Source organism: Hyperolius riggenbachi, chromosome 2 (assembly GCF_040937935.1).
Source record: "Hyperolius riggenbachi isolate aHypRig1 chromosome 2, aHypRig1.pri, whole genome shotgun sequence".
NCBI classification, from domain to species: domain Eukaryota; kingdom Metazoa; phylum Chordata; class Amphibia; order Anura; family Hyperoliidae; genus Hyperolius; species Hyperolius riggenbachi.
Genome location: NC_090647.1, coordinates 58,434,299 through 58,455,635, shown reverse-complemented (window position 1 = coordinate 58,455,635; position 21,337 = coordinate 58,434,299). Strand labels below are relative to the sequence as shown.

At 45.5% G+C, this 21,337-nt stretch overlaps 1 protein-coding gene across 1 annotated transcript in view; it reads right to left on the bottom strand.

Annotated features, from left to right (window-relative positions):
• Positions 1 to 21,337, bottom strand: part of PIWIL4 (piwi like RNA-mediated gene silencing 4) — a 313,719-nt gene that overhangs the window by 153,854 nt on the left and 138,528 nt on the right. Inside the window, exons 8-9 of the mRNA XM_068266824.1 lie at positions 15,052 to 15,249; positions 6,424 to 6,535 (exon numbers count right to left, since the gene is read on the bottom strand). Coding sequence (XP_068122925.1) covers positions 6,424 to 6,535; positions 15,052 to 15,249 — 310 coding nt within the window. The remainder of the gene's footprint in view (positions 1 to 6,423; positions 6,536 to 15,051; positions 15,250 to 21,337) is intronic.

Sequence of the window (21,337 nt, the reverse complement as noted above, 5' to 3'; positions counted from 1 at the left end):
CTGTTCACACAGGCTACTAGTCTGACGAGCATCATCTGTTCACACAGGCTACTAGTCTGACGAGCTTCATCTGTTCACACAGGCCACTAGTCTGACAAGCTTCATCTGTTCACACAGGCTACTAGTCTGACAAGCTTCATCTGTTCACACAGGCTACTAGTCTGACAAGCTTCATCTGTTCACACAGGCTACTAGTCTGACAAGCTTAATCTGTTCACACAGGCTACTAGTCTGACAAGCTTCATCTGTTCACACAGGCTACTAGTCTGACGAGCTTCATCTGTTCACACAGGCTACTAGTCTGACAAGCTTCATCTGTTCACACAGGCTACTAGTAGCCTGTGTGAACAGATTTCAGTTGACCATGAAATCCTGCTTAACAGACTGCAGGAGGACTGTGGCATCAGTGGATCAGTCCTCCAGTGGTTCAGATCATTCCTGACTGACAGAACACAGAGAGTATCCCTAGGTCCTATAATGTCCAAACCTGCACCTCTACAATTCGGAGTGCCACAAGGATCAATCCTATCCCCTCTGCTGTTTGCAATCTACATGTTGCCACTCGGTACACTTATCCTACGTCATAGCCTGACGTACCACTGTTACGCCGATGACACACAGCTATACCTGTCCTTCAAACCTGGTGGAACAGACCCTACCCCAAAAATAAACTCTTGCTTAGCTGAGCTACAGGTACGGATGAATAATAACTGGTTGAAACTGAATGCTGACAAAACTGAGGTCCTGTTTGTCCAAAGCCAGCACTCGCCATCAAAACAGCTCTATCCTAAAGCAACACCAATCAGGATTGGGAATTCAGACATAAACAGCTCCAACCTTGTGCGTAGCCTTGGCGTACTAATCGATGGGGAATTGAGTTTCAGAAACCAAATTTCATCTGTAGTTAAATCTTCCTTCTTTCATCTGAAGAACATTGCAAAGATTAAACATCTGATTCCCCCAGAGGATCTTCCAACCCTAGTTCACGCCTTCATCACATCACGGCTGGATTACTGCAATGCCCTTTATGCTAGCCTCCCCAAAAAGGACCTGCGTCGCCTGCAATTAGTGCAGAATGCTGCTGCCAGATTGCTAACAAACCAGCCTCGCCACTGTCACATTACACTGATCCTTCGCTCACTGCACTGGCTACCAGTAGAATGGAGAATACTCTTCAAGATTGGACTGTTGACATTCAAATCCCTGCACAATCTGGGCCCCGGATACATGAAGGATCTGCTGAAGCTGCACCACACCTCTCACAACCTCAGATCAGCAAGTTCTATAAACTTGGTCACTCCCAGAGTGCACCTCAAAAAATCTGGAGATAGAGCCTTCTGTCATGCTGCCCCTACTCTTTGGAACTCCCTGCCACACCCAGTAAAGACAGCACCATCCCTGCAGCTATTCAAATCCAGACAGAAAAGCCACCTGTTTAGCCTGGCATTTCCAGACTTATAAAATTCTTCCTCTGTACCACGATGGTCGGAGCCATGCTTATGCGCTTTGAGTCCCACGGGAGAAAAGCGCTTTACAAATGTTATTTGTTGTTGTTGTTGTAGTCTGACAAGCTTCATCTGTTCACACAGGCTACTAGTCTGACAAGCTTCATCTATTCACACAGGCTACTAGTCTGACAAGCTTCATCTGTTCACACAGGCTACTAGTCTGACAAACTTCATCTGTTCACACAGGCTACTAGTCTGACAAGCTTCATCTGTTCACACAAGCAGAGCAGGGACAAGGTCCTCCAGCACCCAAGGCTGAGACACCAAAGTGCGCCCCTCCATCCCTGCCACCTCAGCTGTCACACACTGATTGCTATTAGACTAAGAGGGCCACAGGGCCCCCAGCCTCCCCAACACCTTAATCTCTAGTTATCTGGCTTGCAGTCACTGCTATGTATGCTTTTCTTATTTCTTTCTGCTTCATACACAATTAGGATTGACAGCTGAATAAATTGTGCGCCCCCTCCTACTCTGCGTCCTGAGGCTGGAGCCTCTCCAGCCTATGCCTCGGCCCGGCCCTGCACACAAGCTACTAGCCTGACAAGCGTCATCTGTTCACACAGGCTACTAGTCTGACGAGCTTCATCTGTTCACACAGGCTACTAGTCTGACAAGCTTCATCTGTTCACACAGGCTACTAGTCTGACAAGCTTCATCTGTTCACACAGGCTACTAGTCTGACGAGCTTCATCTGTTCACACAGGCTACTAGTCTGACAATTTCATCTGTTCACACAGGCTACTAGTCTGACGAGCTTCATCTGTTCACACAGGCTACTAGTCTGACAAGCTTCATCTGTTCACACAGGCTACTAGTCTGACAAGCTTCATCTGTTCACACAGGCTACTAGTCTGACAAGCTTCATCTGTTCACACAGGCTACTAGCCTGACAAGCTTCATCTGTTCACACAGGTTACTAGTCTGACAAGCTTCATCTGTTCACACAGGCTACTAGTCTGACAAGCTTCATCTGTTCACACTGGCTACTAGTCTGACGAGCTTCATCTGTTCACACAGGCTACTAGTCTGACAATTTCATCTGTTCACACAGGCTACTAGCCTGACAAGCTTCATCTGTTCACACAGGCTACTAGTCTGACAGGCTTCATCTGTTCACACAGGTTACTAGTCTGACAGGCTTCATCTGTTCACACAGGCTACTAGTCTGACAGGCTTCATCTGTTCACACAGGCTACTAGTCTGACAAGCTTCATCTGTTCACACAGGCTACTAGTCTGACGAGCTTCATCTGTTCACACAGGCTACTAGTCTGACGAGCTTCATCTGTTCACACAGGCTACTAGTCTGACAAGCTTCATCTGTTCACACAGGCTACTAGTCTGACAAGCTTCAGCTGTTCACACAGGCTACTAGTCTGACAAGCGTCATCTGTTCACGCAGGCTACTAGTCTGACAAGCTTCAGCTTTAGGGATCAAATCCACCTCTAGCGTTTTTGCCAGCAATTCTGAAAACGCTCTCCGATGATTCACTTGAATGAGAACCATGGTAAAAATGGTGAACAATTTTTTTGGGATTTTGTCACGTCTTATTGAAGTGAATGTTGAAGTTCAAAAAACAAAACACTCGAAAAAAAAAAATGTTGCAAGTGGGTTTGAGCCCTAAGGAGTCTTTCAGATGGGCAGCTGACATGCAGAGAATTCACCACATGTCAGCTGCTCTCCTACATCGGTTGTTAGTACTCGGTACTGGACAGGCGGCCCCCTATACAGTTACATCCGAGATCTGCTGCAGCCCTGCTCAGACGTAGCATGTTCACTGCCGTCGGGCCACCCCACTGCGTGTCAAGCGCTTGACACACGTGGTGTGCCAACTGCTGCTACTCAGCTGCATTTAAATTTTGTGGGTCACAGCTGGGAGGCTGAACTGTCTGATAAGTGTGCAGTTCGGCCCCCTGTGTGAAAGAGGACCTACAGGGGAACTCTAGCGTGGGTTGAAGGGAACCTCAAAGAAAAAAAAGTTGATTTTTACTTACCTGGGTCTTCTTCCAGCCCCTCCTAATCTATATGGTCCCTCGCTGTACTCCTGATCTGCCCCTCAGGGACTACTGCGCATGCTCAGCCCTGCTTGAAGGATTATGAGCCAAATTAAACAACTGCAACTTCCTTGGGCTTCCTCCAGCACCTAGAAGCCTCTGTGTCTCTCTCCACAGCTCTGCTGTCAGCCACGCTTCTGGAACTGCTATATCGAATATTACAAAAAAAAAATAAATAAATTGAATATTGTCTCACTTTTACTAATAAAGAAAAGACCAGGAGTGTGTACTAGGGCTTTAAGGGTGAATAATAGGAACCTGGTTGCACAGTCAACAGCACTGGTAGATCTTGATGTAGGCCAGCTTCTATAATTACTATGCTCCACATGTAAGTGAAGGATGAGACCTTCTTACACCGAGGCCTCATTCACACCACGTGCCTCACACAGCAGCAGGTACATCAGGCACTACATAGACAGAAATATTCAGTATTTTCCCTAAACTGCGGCAGCATAGCTTCCAACTGACCCTCTATTGGACGGACAGTCCCTATTCGGGGATCCTGTCCCCCTTCCTTCATCACTTGTCTCTCTTTCAGGTCTGATGTACAGATCTGTGTAAATATATGGATTTTTCTACTGAAAAATGTGTTTGACTCTAAACTTTATTCCCATCATTTAAATTGATACATTTCTTTTTTTTTTCTTTTTTACAATTAATACAACGCAGGAAAACTACTAATGATACAAAAGACCAGTGTAGTATGAATAAAACGGAGTCTTTTGCTGAGAAAGTGTTTGTGGTATGTGGGACTTGGGGTGTGTCAGCGGTGTGAATAGAGGTGTGGCAGGGGCGTGTCTTAAAGTGTCCCTCTGTGTTCTCTGTAAGGTTGCAGTGTTGTACTTTCCGAGATCACACTGCTGAATGCATTTTACCAAATATGCTTGGCAATAAGTCGAGAAATTTAGCCAAGGTCCCTATACTACGTGCCAGTATGCGTCTCCCTAAGGACACCCACCGTTCTCTCTCTCCCTGTGTGGATCCAGGGCTAGCAGAGTGGCCGCAGCATAAACTAGCACGCTTAGTCCAGTGCAGAATTTCTTTCTTTCTTTGCTTTCATTCTGGTGAACAAGTACCAGCGTCCCCTGTAGGCTCCCAATGGCACGTGACATCTGGAAACTAAAGAGGGAAGCTGCTCTATGTTTTGCATGTGAGGAGGAGGTGGGTCCAGTACACCACTTTGGTAGGGATGGTCAATGAGATGCAATTCATTTCAAGTTGATGCAGCAGGATTATGCAAATTTTGTATGCAAATATATGCCGCTAAAAAAATGGACCAATCAAATCAAAGCAGGATTTGATTGGTTCATGTTCAAGCTGCATACATTTGCATAAAATTCTTTGCATCTCATCGACCATCCCTATAGTGCAGGAGAGAACAGCAGCAGGGGACACTTCTACATAGATGCGCAGTCAGTTTCCCATCAGTGGTGAAGAGAAAGGGGTGGAGCCTAGAATAAAAGAAAACTATCTTGCTAAACTATTCATTTTATGATATAACATTGCCCACCTATTAGCCCCAGCACTGCCCTATGGAAAAGATTTGGCACTGTAAACAATACGGATTCACTCCCTCTATGACCCCAGTGGATATAAGTGAGCTTTCCAGCTTGAGGAAGTCTGGCAGGGTTGCCTGTCTGCACAGCATTACAAATTGTTTGGCATGTACAGCAAAGTCCCCGTTATCTGGAACTCAGGCAATTGGAAGTCTCAACTAACCGGCATGCCTGAGAGTATAACGGGGACTTGTGGTTTGGGGGGTTGCAGGGCATTAAAGGACAACCAAGGTGACATGTGACATGATGAGATAGACATGTGTATGTACAGTGCCAAGCACACAAATAACTATGCTGTGTTCCTTTTTTTCTTTCTCTGCATGAAAGAGTTAAACATCAGGTATGCAAGTGACAGCTTCTATCTGGGTCAGGACCAGGTCAGACTATAGCATAACCCTCATTGAGAAGTAATTACTCCCATAAAATACTTTCCTGTTCGTAAATGGCTTTCTGGAGCAGAGAAGAGATAAAAAAGGGTTAATAATTAATTGATTTGAGCTCTAGAATACTTCAATGAAGGTGTCATTGAGCAGAGACAATGAAAGAATAAAAACTTAAACACTAGATTTAAATATAAAAGAAAACTGTGGGATGTATAAAAGAGTAATTTTTAGGAGAAGGAGGATAGATACAATTGTTTTTCTCATCAGCTTATTTTCACCTCGGATGTCCTTTAAGTACTAACTTTCCTGTAGCTGCTAGTGGCTTTCTGGTGTCCTTGCACGGCTCCCGGTGTGTGTCACGTGACCCGAAGCGGATCAGGTGACATGCCGGGAGCCGTACACGGAGGATGCTGGAAAGCTGCTAGGAGCTGCAGGAAGGTTAGAAGACGTCGCTGGAGGCTCGGTAAGTATTTCAAGGGAACCTGATAAGAGAGGGATATGGAGGCTGCCATATGTATTTCTTTTTAAGCAATACCAGTTGCCTGGCTATCCTGCTGATCCTCTGCCTCTGATTCCTTTTAGCCATAGACCCTGAACAAGCATGCAGCAGATCAGGTGTTTCCGACATTATTGTCAGATCTGATAAGATTAACATCATGCTTGTTTCAAGTGTGATTCAGACATTACTGCAGCCAAATAGATCAGCAGGGCTGCCAGGCAACTGGTATTGTTTAAAAGGAAATAAATATAGCAGCCTACATATCCCTCTCGCTACAGGTTCCCTTTAATGCTGCACAGGAGAGCAGGTTTGTGTTTTTTAGCAACCGGCAAGCACATGTATCCGGGGGAACTTTGCTGTATTTCTTTCACATTGGTATTTACCTGGAGCTGATCTATAACCCCAGCACAGCACCCCACATACCTGTCTATAATAGTCCACATAGGAAATCTCGCTGCCATCTTTCCTCGGGAACTTGTCTGTTGGTTTGGTGTTCCAATCAATGTCATCCACTCTGTAGGTCTTATTGTTGTACCTGGAGAGAAACAGCAGGCTGGTGAAGCGACAAATAGCGCAAGGCCATGTTCTAATTACATCTGTCCACATACGCTGCCGGCTGTATCTACACAATCTGTGCGTTCTGCACCTGAGTCCTGATCACACGCGGGAATCAAGGAAACCCTCCGCAGCACGTGCCAAGACAAGCAACCGCCATCCCACCGGAGAGCTGATCCAGGCCGGAATCACAGCTTAAAGTGGCACCGCACACAAATATCAAGCAACTGCCATCCCACCGGAGAGCTGATCCAGGCCGCCATCACAGCTTAAAGTGGCACCGCACACAAATATCAAGCAACCGCCATCCCACCGGAGAGCTGATCCAGGCCGGAATCACAGCTTAAAGCGATACTGAACACAAATATCAAACTGTCAGAGAGAAGCTGAACTGCAAGGAAACGCGTTTATATTGGACGTAACGCTCTCTCCTACCATTTATGCTGAGACAAATGAATTCATGCAGCCATGTCTGGGGTACCATCAGCCAAAGATTACACTACAGGGCCACTGCAAGAGCGGTAATATACTAAGATGTGCAATGCAGATTTTTTATTTTTCTGAAAGCAAATGTGAAGCGATTCTAAAAATGATGGAGGGAAGGCTCTGGTTCTCATAGCGCCTTCCTTGTCCTCTCACAGTGTCCTAGTTCCAGCGCTGTCCCCACTTTAAATTTGCCGCTTCTGGAAGCTCTTGGAAGGTTTCAGAAGCCTTCGTTGCCACAAGTGCTTCTGAGGACGGCAATCCCATACTGCACATTTGTGAGCGCATTCAGTGTACGGAGCCCTCCATCCTCAAAAGCATATGGGGCCATGAGTGCTTCCAAAGCCTTCCGAGGATCCCCAAGGTGTATTTGACCAGTTGGTCGAATACCTGCAACAGGGATGACAGCACTGGAACGAGGACATGGAAAGAGAACTGGGAAGGCTCAACAGGATACAGAGTCTTTCCTCTCCATGGGTGAGTACTGTATTTTTCTGACTATAAGACGCTCCGAACTATAAGATGCACTTAGGTTTAGAGGACAAAAACCACGAAAAAAATATACTAAACTTAGTTTGTCCTTCTATGTTCCCCTTGTTCCGTCCTTGTGCCCCCTGTGTTCTCCTCTGTCCCCGTGTTCTCTGTCCACTATCCTCCTATGTCCAGTTTCCCTGTGCCCAGCTTCTTCCTGTGTCCAGTGTCCTCCTGTGTCCTCTGATGTCTAGTGTGCCTTTTGCTATGTCCCCGATGCACATATTTACAAAGAAGCCACTCCGCTCTGCTTCAAGAAAGGCTTTCGGTAGCAAACTACCAATTAGGTGGGGGGCGCTGCCCTAGACTGCCAATCACAGCCACTCACTGCTCCCCGCTCACTTTTTAATAGGAGCCGATGGTCTCGAGGGTGTGACCACGGCTCCGTCATTGGGTTCAATCACTGCACTCCCTGCTACTGTCTATCTAGTGCTTGTAAACACGTCTTTCATTTATTTATTAAAGAGAATCTGTATTGTTAAAATCGCACAAAAGTAAACATACCAGTGCGTTAGGGGACATCTCCTATTACCATCTGTCACAATTTTACCGCTCCCCGCCGCATTAAAAGTAGTCAAAAACAGTTTTAAAAAGTTTGTTTATAAACAAACAAAATGGCCACCAAAACAGGAAGTAGGTTGATGTACAGTATGTCCACACATAGAAAATACATCCATACACAAGCAGGCTGTATACAGCCTTACTTCTGAATCTCAAGAGATCACTTGTGTGTGTTTACCTTCTGTCCCCAGCTTCTCTCATGCACTGAACATTACAGGCTTCCTGCAGACAGCTCTACCTATGTCGTTAATTCCTCAGTATGTGACAGACCAGCTCCTTTCACAGCCTCCAGAGGAGGATTTTTATCCAGCTCTCTTCTATCACTGATAAGATAGCAGAGAAGCTGCTGGCTTATGTAAATAAAACACACACTGGAGTGTGCATAGAGGAACAGTTCAACACTGAAGAACTTGGCAGCCTTCCAGACACAGGCCGACAAGTCTGACAGGGGAAAGATACATTGATTTATTACAGAGATGGTTATAGTACAAAGAGCTACAGTAAGCCAGAACACATAAGAATAGGTTTAGAAACTTGTAGGATGGTAGAAAAAACGTTGTAATTTTTGTTACAGAGTCACTTTAAACTGCTGATTATTTGTTCTGTGTTCATTGTCACTTTAAGCAGTACAGTAGTTATCGTCATCAATACCTGATGCAATTATTGACCATTAAGGTTTAAAAAAATCTATAAAGAAGCAGCAATTTAAAGTCACAAATGATTTTCTACAAATAAAAGTTGCAAGTTCATATCAGCATGGTTCATGCAGTGCTGCGCGTTCAGCAAAGAGGTGCCTGTACCATTTTGGGACGTTTTTTGCTATAATGGACGGAATAGGAAGAGCGCTAAACGCTTACAATGCAGCGATTGCATTTTTTAGAATAGACGCATTGCATTTATGCTTTTCCGGGTCAAAGAGTTCACTTCCTAACTTGCATCTATAAATTATGATAGAGCTGCGCTGCCTTTGACAATTATATCAGCACGAGTCACACTCTAAAATATCACAAGACCTTACTGAAGTCCATTTGCATAAAGTCCAAAGGTGTATCTCAAGACCAAGTCCTGTATAGTTCCAAACCACCATGTACTATTCACGGGAACGCTGCTTCAAATTCCAGTTTATTAATATATGTCACAGTGTTGAGCTGCGCTCTCCTTATATCCTAAAAAACAAGATTTATACTCATAGCGTAATTCCGTAACTTTTTGTATCACACACCACCCAGTGATAGTGAAAATAGTGTGAGCCACTCGTGAATCCTTCCCCTACTACAGATTGCGCTCACCAGATTGTAGCCACCTCCACGCTGTTTCCTATAGTTCGTAGTTGCCGGCTCAGTACTCGCATGCAGCTACGTCCAGCGCGTCTGACGTCACTGCATGCGAGTACTGAGCCGGCAACTACGAACTATAGGAAACAGCGTGGAGACGAACCCGGGCAGAGGTAGCTAGAAAGTGGGATACGGGACGCCGCATTTCCCCTGCTGATGCCAGGATAGACCCCGCTGATGGACAGAGTTGTTTGATGTGCTTGAATTACAAGAAGGCAGACGTGAGTGCGCAATCACTGCGCGGGTTGTTAATCAATATTTTACATAATACGCTATGATGTTTTTATGTTTTTATATTTTATGGAGTTTTATCTGGAATATCTGGAATATTAAAGAATATTGAAGATACAATGGCCTCGATTCATCAACACTTAGCAAATTTGTTAACAACAGTTTGGTAAAATACCGAATTTGTTAACTTCATTTCAGGATTCATCAAAGTTATCTACAGCTGTTAGCGAACATTCGGTAACGATTCGGTAATGATTCGCTAAAACGGAATAAAGTGCAATTCATAAAAAAGAAAGTGGGCGTGGTTTAGCGTTACATTTAGGATTAGTTATCTCCTTCACTGCTCTGTCGTTATTCCTGTCAGATCATTGCTGACAGAGAAGATGGAGCCATTTGAAGTGGTTATGCATCAGCTGAGAGTGATTCAAATGCGCAGACGGGCAAGAATAAGGTCTGCAACCATATAAATTTGTAAGAGAATAGATTTATTTGCTATAACACGACATCTGCATTTCTCTTGAATCATCTTGTAAGAGAACACAGGCAGTGTCAGGGTTAACTAATTTGCTAGCTGCACTATAATTTTTTAGAAAAGGCTCCTATCAAATTGTGGGATTGTCCCAACCACTTTCAGAATCCTGGTCCAGGTGTAAAGCCCTATTCAGAATGTTGCTACGTAGTGCTCAAAGGACTGCCTTTTACCCACAATTCCATGGGAATCTTATGGCCTTGTGTTAAAGTACCACTGTAAAATGGAAATATCGACACGTTACCGAATGGTTACCGAATTGTTATCGAATTCACACCGAATGAGGAAAAACCTTGATGAATACAACTAGAAATCGCTAAACTTCGAATTCGGTAATTTAACAAACTGGAAAAAGTTATCTCAAAGACAATGATGAATCGAGGCCAATGGCCTCGATTCATCAACACTTAGCAAATTTGTTAACAACAGTTTGGTAAAATACCGAATTTGTTAACTGCATTTCAGGATTCATCAAAGTTATCTACAGCTGTTAGCGAACATTCGGTAACGATTCGGTAACGATTCGCTAAAACGGAATAAAGTGCAATTCATGAAAAAGAAAGTGGGCGTGGTTTAGCGTTACATTTAGGATTAGTTATCTCCTTCACTGCTCTGTCGTTATTCCTGTCAGATCATTGCTGACAGAGAAGATGGAGCCATTTGAAGTGGTTATGTATCAGCTGAGAGTGATTCAAAGGTGCAGAAGGGCAAGAATAAGGTCTGCAACCATATAAATTTGCAAGAGAATAGATTTATTTGCTATAACACGACATCTGCATTTCTCTTGAATCATCTTGTAAGAGAACACAGGCAGTGTCAGGGTTAACTAATTTGCTAGCTGCACTATATTTTTTCAGAAAAGGCTCCTATCAAGCCGCAGCTGGCGAAATTGTGGGATTGTCCCAAGCCACTTTCAGAATCCTGGTCCAGGTGTAAAGCCCTATTCAGAATGTTGCTACGTAGTGCTCAAAGGACTGCCTTTTACCCACAATTCCATGGGAATCTTATGGCCTTGTGTTAAAGTACCACTGTAAAATGGAAATATCGACACGTTACCGAATGTTTACCGAATTGTTATCGAATTCACACCGAATGAGGAAAAACCTTGATGAATACAACTAGAAATCGCTAAACTTCGAATTCGGTAATTTAACAAACTGGAAAAAGTTATCTCAAAGAGAATGATGAATCGAGGCCATAGTGCCAGAGAGTGGTGTATGAAACAAACGCTAGACCCACCTGTTTTCTGAGGTGGCTACAATCTGGTGAGCGCAATCTGTAGTAGGGGAAGGATTCACGAGTGGCTCACACTATTTTCACTATCACTGGGTGGTGTGTGATACAAAAAGTTACGGAATTACGCTATGAGTATAATACTTGTTTTTTAGGATATAAGGAGAGCGCAGCTCAACACTGTGACATATATTCCTAACTTGCATCAGGGAGTAAACTACAAAACGGCTCTGGAAAACTGCTTAGAAAAGCACTTTTACCAGAAACGCAGAGGGCAGTGAAGCGCCGAGAGGGGGGGGAGGGGAGCAAAAAAAACACAAAACACTCGCGTTTTCGATTTTAGGTGTAAAGAAGGCCTGACTAAATCATTTATAAATGAATATTGTAAAAAAATCTATTTATTACATTATTTTCATTACAGTTCTTATTTAAAGCAAACCTGAACTTAAATTAAAAGGCAAAATAAACTTACACATATCATACTTACCTCCCGTGTAGTCTACTCATCTATCTCTTTCTCATCTCCTGCATTCTGTTTGTCCGCTGTAATCAATAGAATTCTCCGCCATTTTGAAAATGGCCATTACCCCATAACAGCTTCCTGGTCAGCACACTGTTGAAATGTAATAACGCCCACTAGAGCCAATGGACATTACCTTGCTCATTAGTTGTCCTTTCAGTTACAACTAACAACTACTGATATATAGCTGATAGAAATTTCTATGTTTCAGCTCTGCCAAAATCTTGTCAGAACTGGAAGGAATTGTTGAAAGAAGAAAATGGTGAGCTTCTGAGAGGAACTGACAGTGAGGTAAGTATGTAATATTCATTTGTAGGCGCATTATGTGTTTGTTTTAAGTAATTTTACTCGGTCCAGTTTCACTTTAAAGTAGTATAATGGGGAGGGGAAGTATTCCAGCGTCACAGATTACTTCCTATAACACAATACGGCAGAAATATGCTACTAGCAGCCAGTTTTAAAAGTCCTTAGCCTAAAGTGACATGTATAAGGATATCACAAAGACATATAAATATTAAACGCCTTATTTTCTATGCATTTAGAGGTTATCTTCCTATATACCTATCTGTGAATGCTATTAGCATCTCTTTCGTATAATGTAAGCTGCTCCGGGCTGGTTCATGCAATTGGAATAGCGGTTTCCGATGCTGTTTCTTGGGCTTGGCAATGACATTGGCAGAAAGACATTTGTGTATGCAGATAAGGCTGAACAATGGCTGATGCAACAAGACAGCACAGTGATTTCCCCACAATCCTCCTCTGCAGCTACAGCGTACCCAGCTAAAGTGTACCTGATGTGTGGGACAGATCACTAAACTAAAGATGACACCAGGCGCTCATTAACTCAGGGGAAATATAAAAAGAAAATGCATCCAATCTGGGAATGAATAGTCCCAAAAATAAACAGTCTGGGCACCTCTCGGCACTTCCTCTCCTTTTATTTATCTTCCTTATACCTTTCCTAGACATGGGCAAATGTGTTCAACCCTTGGACAAGCCAGTAACCAAGCTGGGACGCCCCTGCTTACTGGGGGCTTCGCTCCTATGCTGGCACAACCGGGAACATGCGTGCACAAGTGGCTTCAGCTTACTGCAAAGGCGTGGCTGTACGGCCGGGCGCATGCTTGAAGAAGTGCGCTGATCAGAATCCCTTATTTGTAAGCTGTGGAGACAGCGGAATGGGGAACCGGAGGACACAGTGCGTGGCCTCATCAGAATCCAGCAGCTTCGCTCTCCTTAGGTATTTGATTTTGTACATGGTTCGGGTACACTTTAAACAGTAAACAATGAGAGAGAAATCTACAAAAGCAATAGCAAAACAAATAGTTCTCACTAGGCTAGTTGCCGCATCCGCGTCGACCTTTTCACCCGCATCCACGCCTCCGCTGTGTTGTCATACTCAGGTGTCCCGCCTCCTATCACCGTTGCTCGTAACTTCTGAACAGACCAATGGGAATCCTCAGCAACAGAGGGAATTCTCATTGGTTCTTATTGAACCAATGGAAATTCTCCTTTGTTGCTAGGGAGAATTGGCCTGCTGCAGCCTATGGAGAGCCCCATGCTTCTGCTGGCCTCCGAGATACTGAAGGGACAGAGTGGTGGCAGCAAGACAGGTGAGCAGCGATGTGTACCGGCCGAGGTTATGACGCTACTGACGCGGAACGGTCAGAGCACCTGATCTGCATGCTTGTTCAGGGGCTGTGGCTGAAAGTATTAGAGACATGGGATCAGCAAGAGAGTCAGGCAACAGGTATTATTTTAAAAGGAAAACCCCATATCCCTCTCAGTTTAGGTTCCCTTTAAGATAAGGTGAGATCTCTAAAGTTAACGTTTCAATCCTTAAAATAAGTACAGAATTGTAAAGTTAAAGACAGTCTGTTAATTAACTGCATGTGAAAATAACTAGAGGAGGTAACTTAAGGACTGAAGTGATAAGATACCTCTCTCACTGTGAAAACTACACCTTAATTGAGGGGCCCATACACTGGTTGATTTCAGCCATCGATCGATTCTATACAATCGATCGATCAGAAATGGACTCTTTAAAATCTATCGATTTGTGGCCGATTTCGATCGATTTGATCTATCTGACAGGATGAAAGATCTAGGTAGATCTGCTGTTGGCAGCAGATCGATGGCCCATAGAGTTGCATTGGATCTAATGGTCCAATAATGCATTTAAGGTGGTCATACACTGGTCAATTTGCCATTAGATCGACCAGCTGACAGATCCCTATCTGATCGAATCTGATCAGAGAGGGATCGTATGGCTGCCTTTACTGCAAACAGATTGTGAATCGACTTCACTATGAAACCGATTCACAATCTGTGGAGCTGCCGCCACCTGCCCGCCACCCCACATACATTACCTGATCCAGCCGGCGCGAGTCCCCTGGTCTCCACTGTCTCTTCTCCGCTCTGGGCTCCAGCTTCACTTTACTTCCTGCCGAGGGAAGTTTAAACAGTAGAGGGCGCTCTACTGTTTAAACTTCCTGTCGGGACAGAAAGTAAGTGAAGTCAGCCGGAGCCCAGCGCGTAGAAGGGACAGCGGAGACCAGGGGACTCGCTCCGGCGGAACAGGTAATGTATTGCCGCTAGCGTCGGTCGTTGGACATTCGAACGCCGCTATCGACACACTCCCGACCCGCCGACGATCGAGTGAAATCTTCCACACGGATGGATCGACGGGAACGGTTGATTTCGGACGGAAATCGATCGTTCGGTCAGCGTTTGCGCAACAATTACACAGCAGATTTGATCACAGTGATCTGCTGTATATCGGCGGGTAAATCATTAAGTGTATGGGCCCCTTTAGATAGATATCCAATAGATTTCAGAACTTGACAGGCATCTGACAGAAATCTATCTAATGGTCGTATCTGCTGAAAATCTATAAGTGTATGGCCACCTTTAGGCAAGATCAATGTGTAGTGGTAAGTTTTCTCTTGCCTTATTATCACCAGCATGATCTTAGTGAATTGAGGCCAATGGCTTCAGCGACTGTGTATCTGATCACGTTTTCCTCACAGCGGAGTCTGCCGTTAGCCTTTTTTTATCATCTAGTAACTCATTACCTTGTCAGCACAACCTGTCCAACAAACTCCTTCTCACAGGCCTCGATGAGCCTGTCTCTTGGCATCCTGTGGTACATGTCATTCATGGAATCCAGGACTGTCTCGTTGCGCAGGACTTTGTGGCTGACATCCGCACTCAGGGTCAGCTGACTCTCCCGCGGTGTGACGGTAATAGAGAAACCTGGCCACAGCATCAACCTGACAACAGAAAAAAAGAAATTCAACCTTTCTTTGTATAAAATGGAGCCTAAATTCAGCATCAACAACAGCTGTAGAAACAGAACACAACAAGCCTTGGGACGCCGCCAAGAATGCAAATACATAAAACCAAATGTCAGACAAATTAGGCTGGTGATTTACTCTTATTTGAGAATTTATATTAACCTGATATTTTCTGGATGAGAACCTCACAAATAATGACGATAGGGAAGGATTAAAAGGTACCTGAAGCAACTTATAACAAAGGATAGACACTTACCTCAGTAGTGGGAAGCCTCTGGATAATCCTCCTACAGCTAGTGGGGTATCTAGAGGGGTGCAGCATGGCTCATGCCATGGGACCTACAGCGCCATGTCTGCTCCCTCAAGCTGCACCACTATACTGGGGAATGTCTCTGTCAGGATCTCTCCTGTAGCATGTTCTGTCGCTTGCAGTGGAGTTGCAACTGGGCAGCTTTGACTTGTCTGCTTGCATTCTGTTGCACATTCACAGTGAGTCTTATTGTCATTTGCAATCACTCTGCAGTTCAGAGCAGTTCAGGATGCTGTCAGGATTCCTCCTATTGTTTCCTGCAGTTGAACTGCAGCCAGATAGCCCTGGATTTCCTACATGCATATTATTGCATAGTATTGCATGTATTTGTTATGATAGTCTTTCAGCTAGCAAATGGTAATCAAGACAGCACAGGATTGAATGACTACCATTCAGCTGTGTGTGAATTTGCATACCTGCATCCATTGGCTGGTGCATAAAAGTCTGCCTCCCATTTCAGACCCCGCCCGACATAGCGTTCAGCTCTCTGAGTTGTCGTTGGGTCTATGCTGTGAAAGTTGTTATTGTAAAAATGTATAATGCCTTGCTCCTGTATTTTCATGTCCGCTGGACGTTTGCTGACCTGCTGGGGTCAGTAAAGTCCTTCTGATCCTGATAGTTTGGATTCTGCCAGCACCACGTTGGTAACTGGTAGTATTCCTTCTAACCTTGTTCTTGAGGACGAACTATAGCAGCGGTTGCCATTAGTTACGCTCCTACCTGTTAGTCTTGTCTATCTCAGTGTGAATATTGCCGTCGCGACTAGATTGGCTGAGCAGTCTGTCTGTAGTCTGTCTTGTTAATTGTCATTACTTGTGCTTTAGCTAGTGAGTTATTTGAGAGCTACATTTCATATATTGCGCATCAGCACGATATATATATATACTCTAGTTAGTCAATTTTGTATTATTGTAATATTGTAAATTGTTTTGTGTTCCGACCCTTGCCTGCCTCTTGACTACAAATAGCGGGCGCTACATTTGGGGGACACCTCCTCTCACCCCTTTAACTTTAATTTATACATTGGGGCGGGGGTTTCGTCGTCTCGTCGCTCGCTCGGAAATCACCGCCGTACCCTCGACCAAGCAACTTCGGCCCGACATCTTGCAGCATGCGCAATAGACAAAGCAAAAGCAAGTAAAGTTCTCCGGGCACCAGAAGGATTTGCAAGTCACCTTTAATAAACTCCCGACACCTTCAGCAATACATGCAACAAATCTAAGCCTAAGGCTTAGATTCGTTGCATGTATTTACTGAAGGTGTCGGGAGTTTATTCAAGGTGACTTGCAAATCCTTCTGGTGCCCGGAGAACTTTACTTGCTTTTACTTGGATATACTACTACACTGGAGGCACAGTGGATATTGCACCTGTAGCTCCTGACCTGCCAAGTCAGCATCTAGTGCCGATTTTTTCTTCCCTTCTCTGCAATAGCAATAGACAAAGCGACCAATTTCTGTCATCCCTATTGATTTGTATCCATTGTTTAGCACTGCATAACATGCTGGCACTTTATACATACGATAATAATTAGTAATAAAATAAGGTCCAGGCATGCAATAAGGAACGTGCACGAATGGCTTCATTCTACTGGACATGCACTGGAACGGTGGGCTCTATGATCTACGAGGATTCCGTGGAGCTCCTAGACCAGACGTTTCCAACAGAGGCAAGCTTATAAGCCCCCCCCCCCCCCCCTCATGCTTTGAGGTGTTTCTGAAGCTACCGTTAGCAGTTTATGAAAGGTATCACTTTAAGAATTAAAGGGGACCTGAACTGAAAGGGATAAGGAGGCTGCCAAATGTATTTCCTTTTAAGTGCAAGTGTGCGTTGTGTTACCTGCTGTAACGCAACAACAATTCAAGGCAATGGGGCTTAGGACAATGCGTCACACCGGAAGTGCAAAAACGGTGGCCGACCCGGGCGCTATGCATATGACCCTGTCAGTGCACTTTGCTGCAGAGTCATATGAATTAAGTTTGTTGCAGTGCGATGGGGCGGAGCATTGCACTGCAACTGCCAGGTGCAAAGCCGGCCTAAAACAATACCAGTTGCCTGGCTGTCCTGATGATCCTCCATGCATCACTAGCATCTGAGTCATTTACCTGAAGCAAGCATACAGCTTATGTTTTCAGAAACATCTGATCTGCATGCTTGTAAGTATTAGAGGCAGAGGATCAGTGTAACGATCGGTGAAGCACAGAGAGGATCTGATTACCGGTGATCTGCAGTATCACTGGGAATACAGATATATACCAGATTATAAGTGATCTGCAGTCTCACCGATAATCCGATATACTAGCTAACCTCTGTTCACCTGAGTAGAGTGTAGTGTTTGGTGTAACAGTAACACTTTGAGGACTAGGCCTCAGTGCAGCAAGGAGTACTGCACAGATTCCTTCTGCAGACCTGAGCTCTCCAAGACGGGAGGAGTCAGACTGACAGTAGGAAGGATGTCTGGAAGTGACCCTCAGGAGGAAAGGTCGCTAACAGAGCGAGGAACCGCCTCTAACGGTAAGGTCGGTTCTCGAGGTCGGACAAGCCAGGTCGTACACACACGGACAGATAAAGTACAAGATCAGGAGGCAAAGGCGGAGTCTAAGTACAGGCAGGGTTCAGTAACGGGGTATCAGAAATATCGAGGTACAGAATCAGGAGACTGAGGCGGAGTCTAGAAACGAGCCGGGGTTCGGCAACAGGGTATCAGAAATATCAAGGTACAAGATCAGAGTTCAGAAGGGTAGTCAAGGCAGGCAAAAGTCATAACAAATAATCACAATCAAACTAGTACTTTAAGCTATCAACAAAATCTAGCTAAGTGTAGGATTACAGCTCCAGCTGGTCCCGGCACACTTGCGGATCTGACTACGGATCTGGGTGCTTCCACATATGTGATCGCACGCCAGACAAAGAGCAAGTGAACAACCAGCAGTATATATACTCTAGGACCTTTCCAGGACCTCCCTAATTGCTGGTCCAATGAGAGCAGTGGAATTTGTCAGCTGACCCAGCTGGTCAGCCGACACCCTTCTAACTGCTATTTAAACTCTGCCTCTGTGCTCGCGCACGTGTAAGTCTGAATCTTGGTGGACTATCAGTCCCAGCCACACCAGTACTGTCTTGCAATGTATCCAGTGAACTGAGTGCGGGAGCCGCCTCCGATGCGGATTCCGCCGCTCTGCCTAAGCGGCATGCGGCGTTTTTTCCGCGTTGTGACGCCATGCTGGACGCGGAAACAGCCGCCTCGCCTTGAGAGACAGCGGCTTTTCCGCGTTTCATCACAGTACCCCCCCCCCTCGAGGAGTGGACTCCGGACAACTCCTACCAGGCTTCTCGGGGTGTAAGGCATGAAACTCTTTCCTCAACTCATCCGCATGCATGCGAGTCCCCGGTACCCACTGTCTCTCCTCAATGCCATATCCCTTCCAGTGTACCAGATACTGTACCGAGTTCTGGACAATGCGAGAGTCCAAAATTTTCTCTATTTCGAACTCAGGATGACTATCCACCAGGACAGGAGGAGGAGGAGTAGGGCCCACATGGACTGCAGGTTTGAGCAGGGATACGTGAAATGATCTCACCCCACGCATGCTGGCGGGGAGATCAACGGTATAAGTGACGTTGTTGATCTTTTTGGTCACAGAAAACGGACCCACAAACCTGGGGCCCAGTTTGGCAGAAGGCTGCTTCAGGGTCAAGTGACGTGTGGACACCCAGACTAAATCCCCTGGCTGAAACTTCCATTCCATGGAACGTCTCTTGTCCGCTTGACCCTTTTGACTTTGGAACGCTTTCTGCAAATTATCTCTAACAATTCCCCAATTGTCCCTGAGTGACCTCTGCCAATCCTCCAGTGCTGGGAACGAAGAAGAGGCAACTGGCAAAGGGGAGAACTTGGGCGACCTCCCTGTCACAATCTGGAACGGGGAAAAACCAGAAGAAGAACTCTTTAAATTATTCTGCGCAAATTCTGCAAAAGCCAGAAACTTCACCCAGTCATTCTGTGCCTCCGCAACGTAACATCTTAAAAACTGTTCTAAAGACTGATTAATTCGTTCAGTCTGCCCATTCGTCTGTGGGTGGTAGCCTGACGAGAAAGACAGCTTCATGCCCATTTGGTGGCAAAATGCCCTCCAGAATTTAGAGATAAATTGGACTCCCCGATCGGACACAATGTTCTCCGGAATGCCGTGCAGCCGGAAAATGTGGACGATGAATAGGTCAGCCAATTCTTGGGCCGAGGGGAGTCCTTTCAAAGGCACGAAATGGGCCATTTTGCTGAAGCGGTCGACTACCACCCAAATGACCGACATGCCTTCAGACCTGGGGAGCTCACCCACAAAATCCATGGACAAGTGGGTCCATGGTTCACTCGGGGCGGGTAAAGGCTGTAAGGTACCGACAGGTGCCTGCCGGGAGGGTTTACTTTTGGCACATACCGCACATTCCCTGACATATTCCTTGCAGTCTGATGCCATAGAAGGCCACCAAGCACACCTGGCAATCAGATCCTGCGTTCTGGCAGCACCAGGGTGACCAGCACTCTTATGGGCGTGAAACATTTGTAAGACCTGTAGACGAAAAAACAGTGGGATAAACAAGACCCCCTCCGGTTTTCCCTCAGGGACATCCTGCTGAAAGGGACCCAAAACCTTTGTCCAATCCTCCCAGGTCTCTGTGGCTGCTAACACCAGCCTCTGCGGGATGATGGACTCAGGAGCGGGGGGCTGTGCTGTCTCTAATTCGAAACATCTGGACAGGGCATCTGCCTTGATGTTTTTGCTGCCTGGAGTGTATGTGATAATAAATCTGAACCTCGTAAAAAATAACGACCAACGGGCCTGTCGGGGACTTAGTCTCTTAGCCCCCTCGATGTATTCCAGATTCTTGTGATCAGTATACACCGTGATCGTGTGTTCTGCCCCTTCTAACCAGTGGCGCCATTCTTCAAATGCCAATTTAATGGCCAGAAGTTCCCGGTTGCCTATGTCGTAGTTTTTCTCTGCCGGAGAAAACCTCCGAGAGAAATAGGCACACGGGTGCAACCTTCCCTGCAGCCCAGAGCGTTGAGACAGCACAGCCCCTACTCCAACTTCTGAGGCATCAACCTCCACAATGAATGGGTAAGAGGTGTCTACGTGTCTCAATATGGGTGCAGAGCAAAACAATTTTTTCAAGTGAGAAAAAGCTGCCACAGCCTCAGGAGACCAGTGGTTGGTATCTGCCCCCTTTTTTGTGAGACTGGTAAGAGGGGCAATTATCATGGAGTATCCCTTTATGAACCTCCTATAGTAATTTGCAAAACCTAAAAATCTTTGCAGGGGCTTCAACCCCACTGGCTGTGGCCATTCCAGGACAGCTGTGACCTTGGCAGGATCCATTGACAGGCCTGAGGTGGAGATCACATACCCTAAAAATGTGACAGTGGTCACCTCGAAAATACATTTTTCCACCTTGACATACAGCATATTTTGCCTCAATTTGTCCAACACGAATTTAACGTGGACCCTGTGCTCGGGGAGGTTGTTGGAATAGATTAGTATATCGTCAAGGTATACTAGTACAAACCTACCCAACACCTCCCTGAATACCTCGTTGATTAATTCTTGAAAGACGGCTGGCGCATTGCACAACCCGAAGGGCATCACTAAGTACTCGTAATGCCCGTCGGGAGTGTTGAAGGCCGTCTTCCATTCATCACCCTTTCTAATGCGGACCAGGTTGTATGCACCCCTCAGATCTAATTTTGAAAAGAT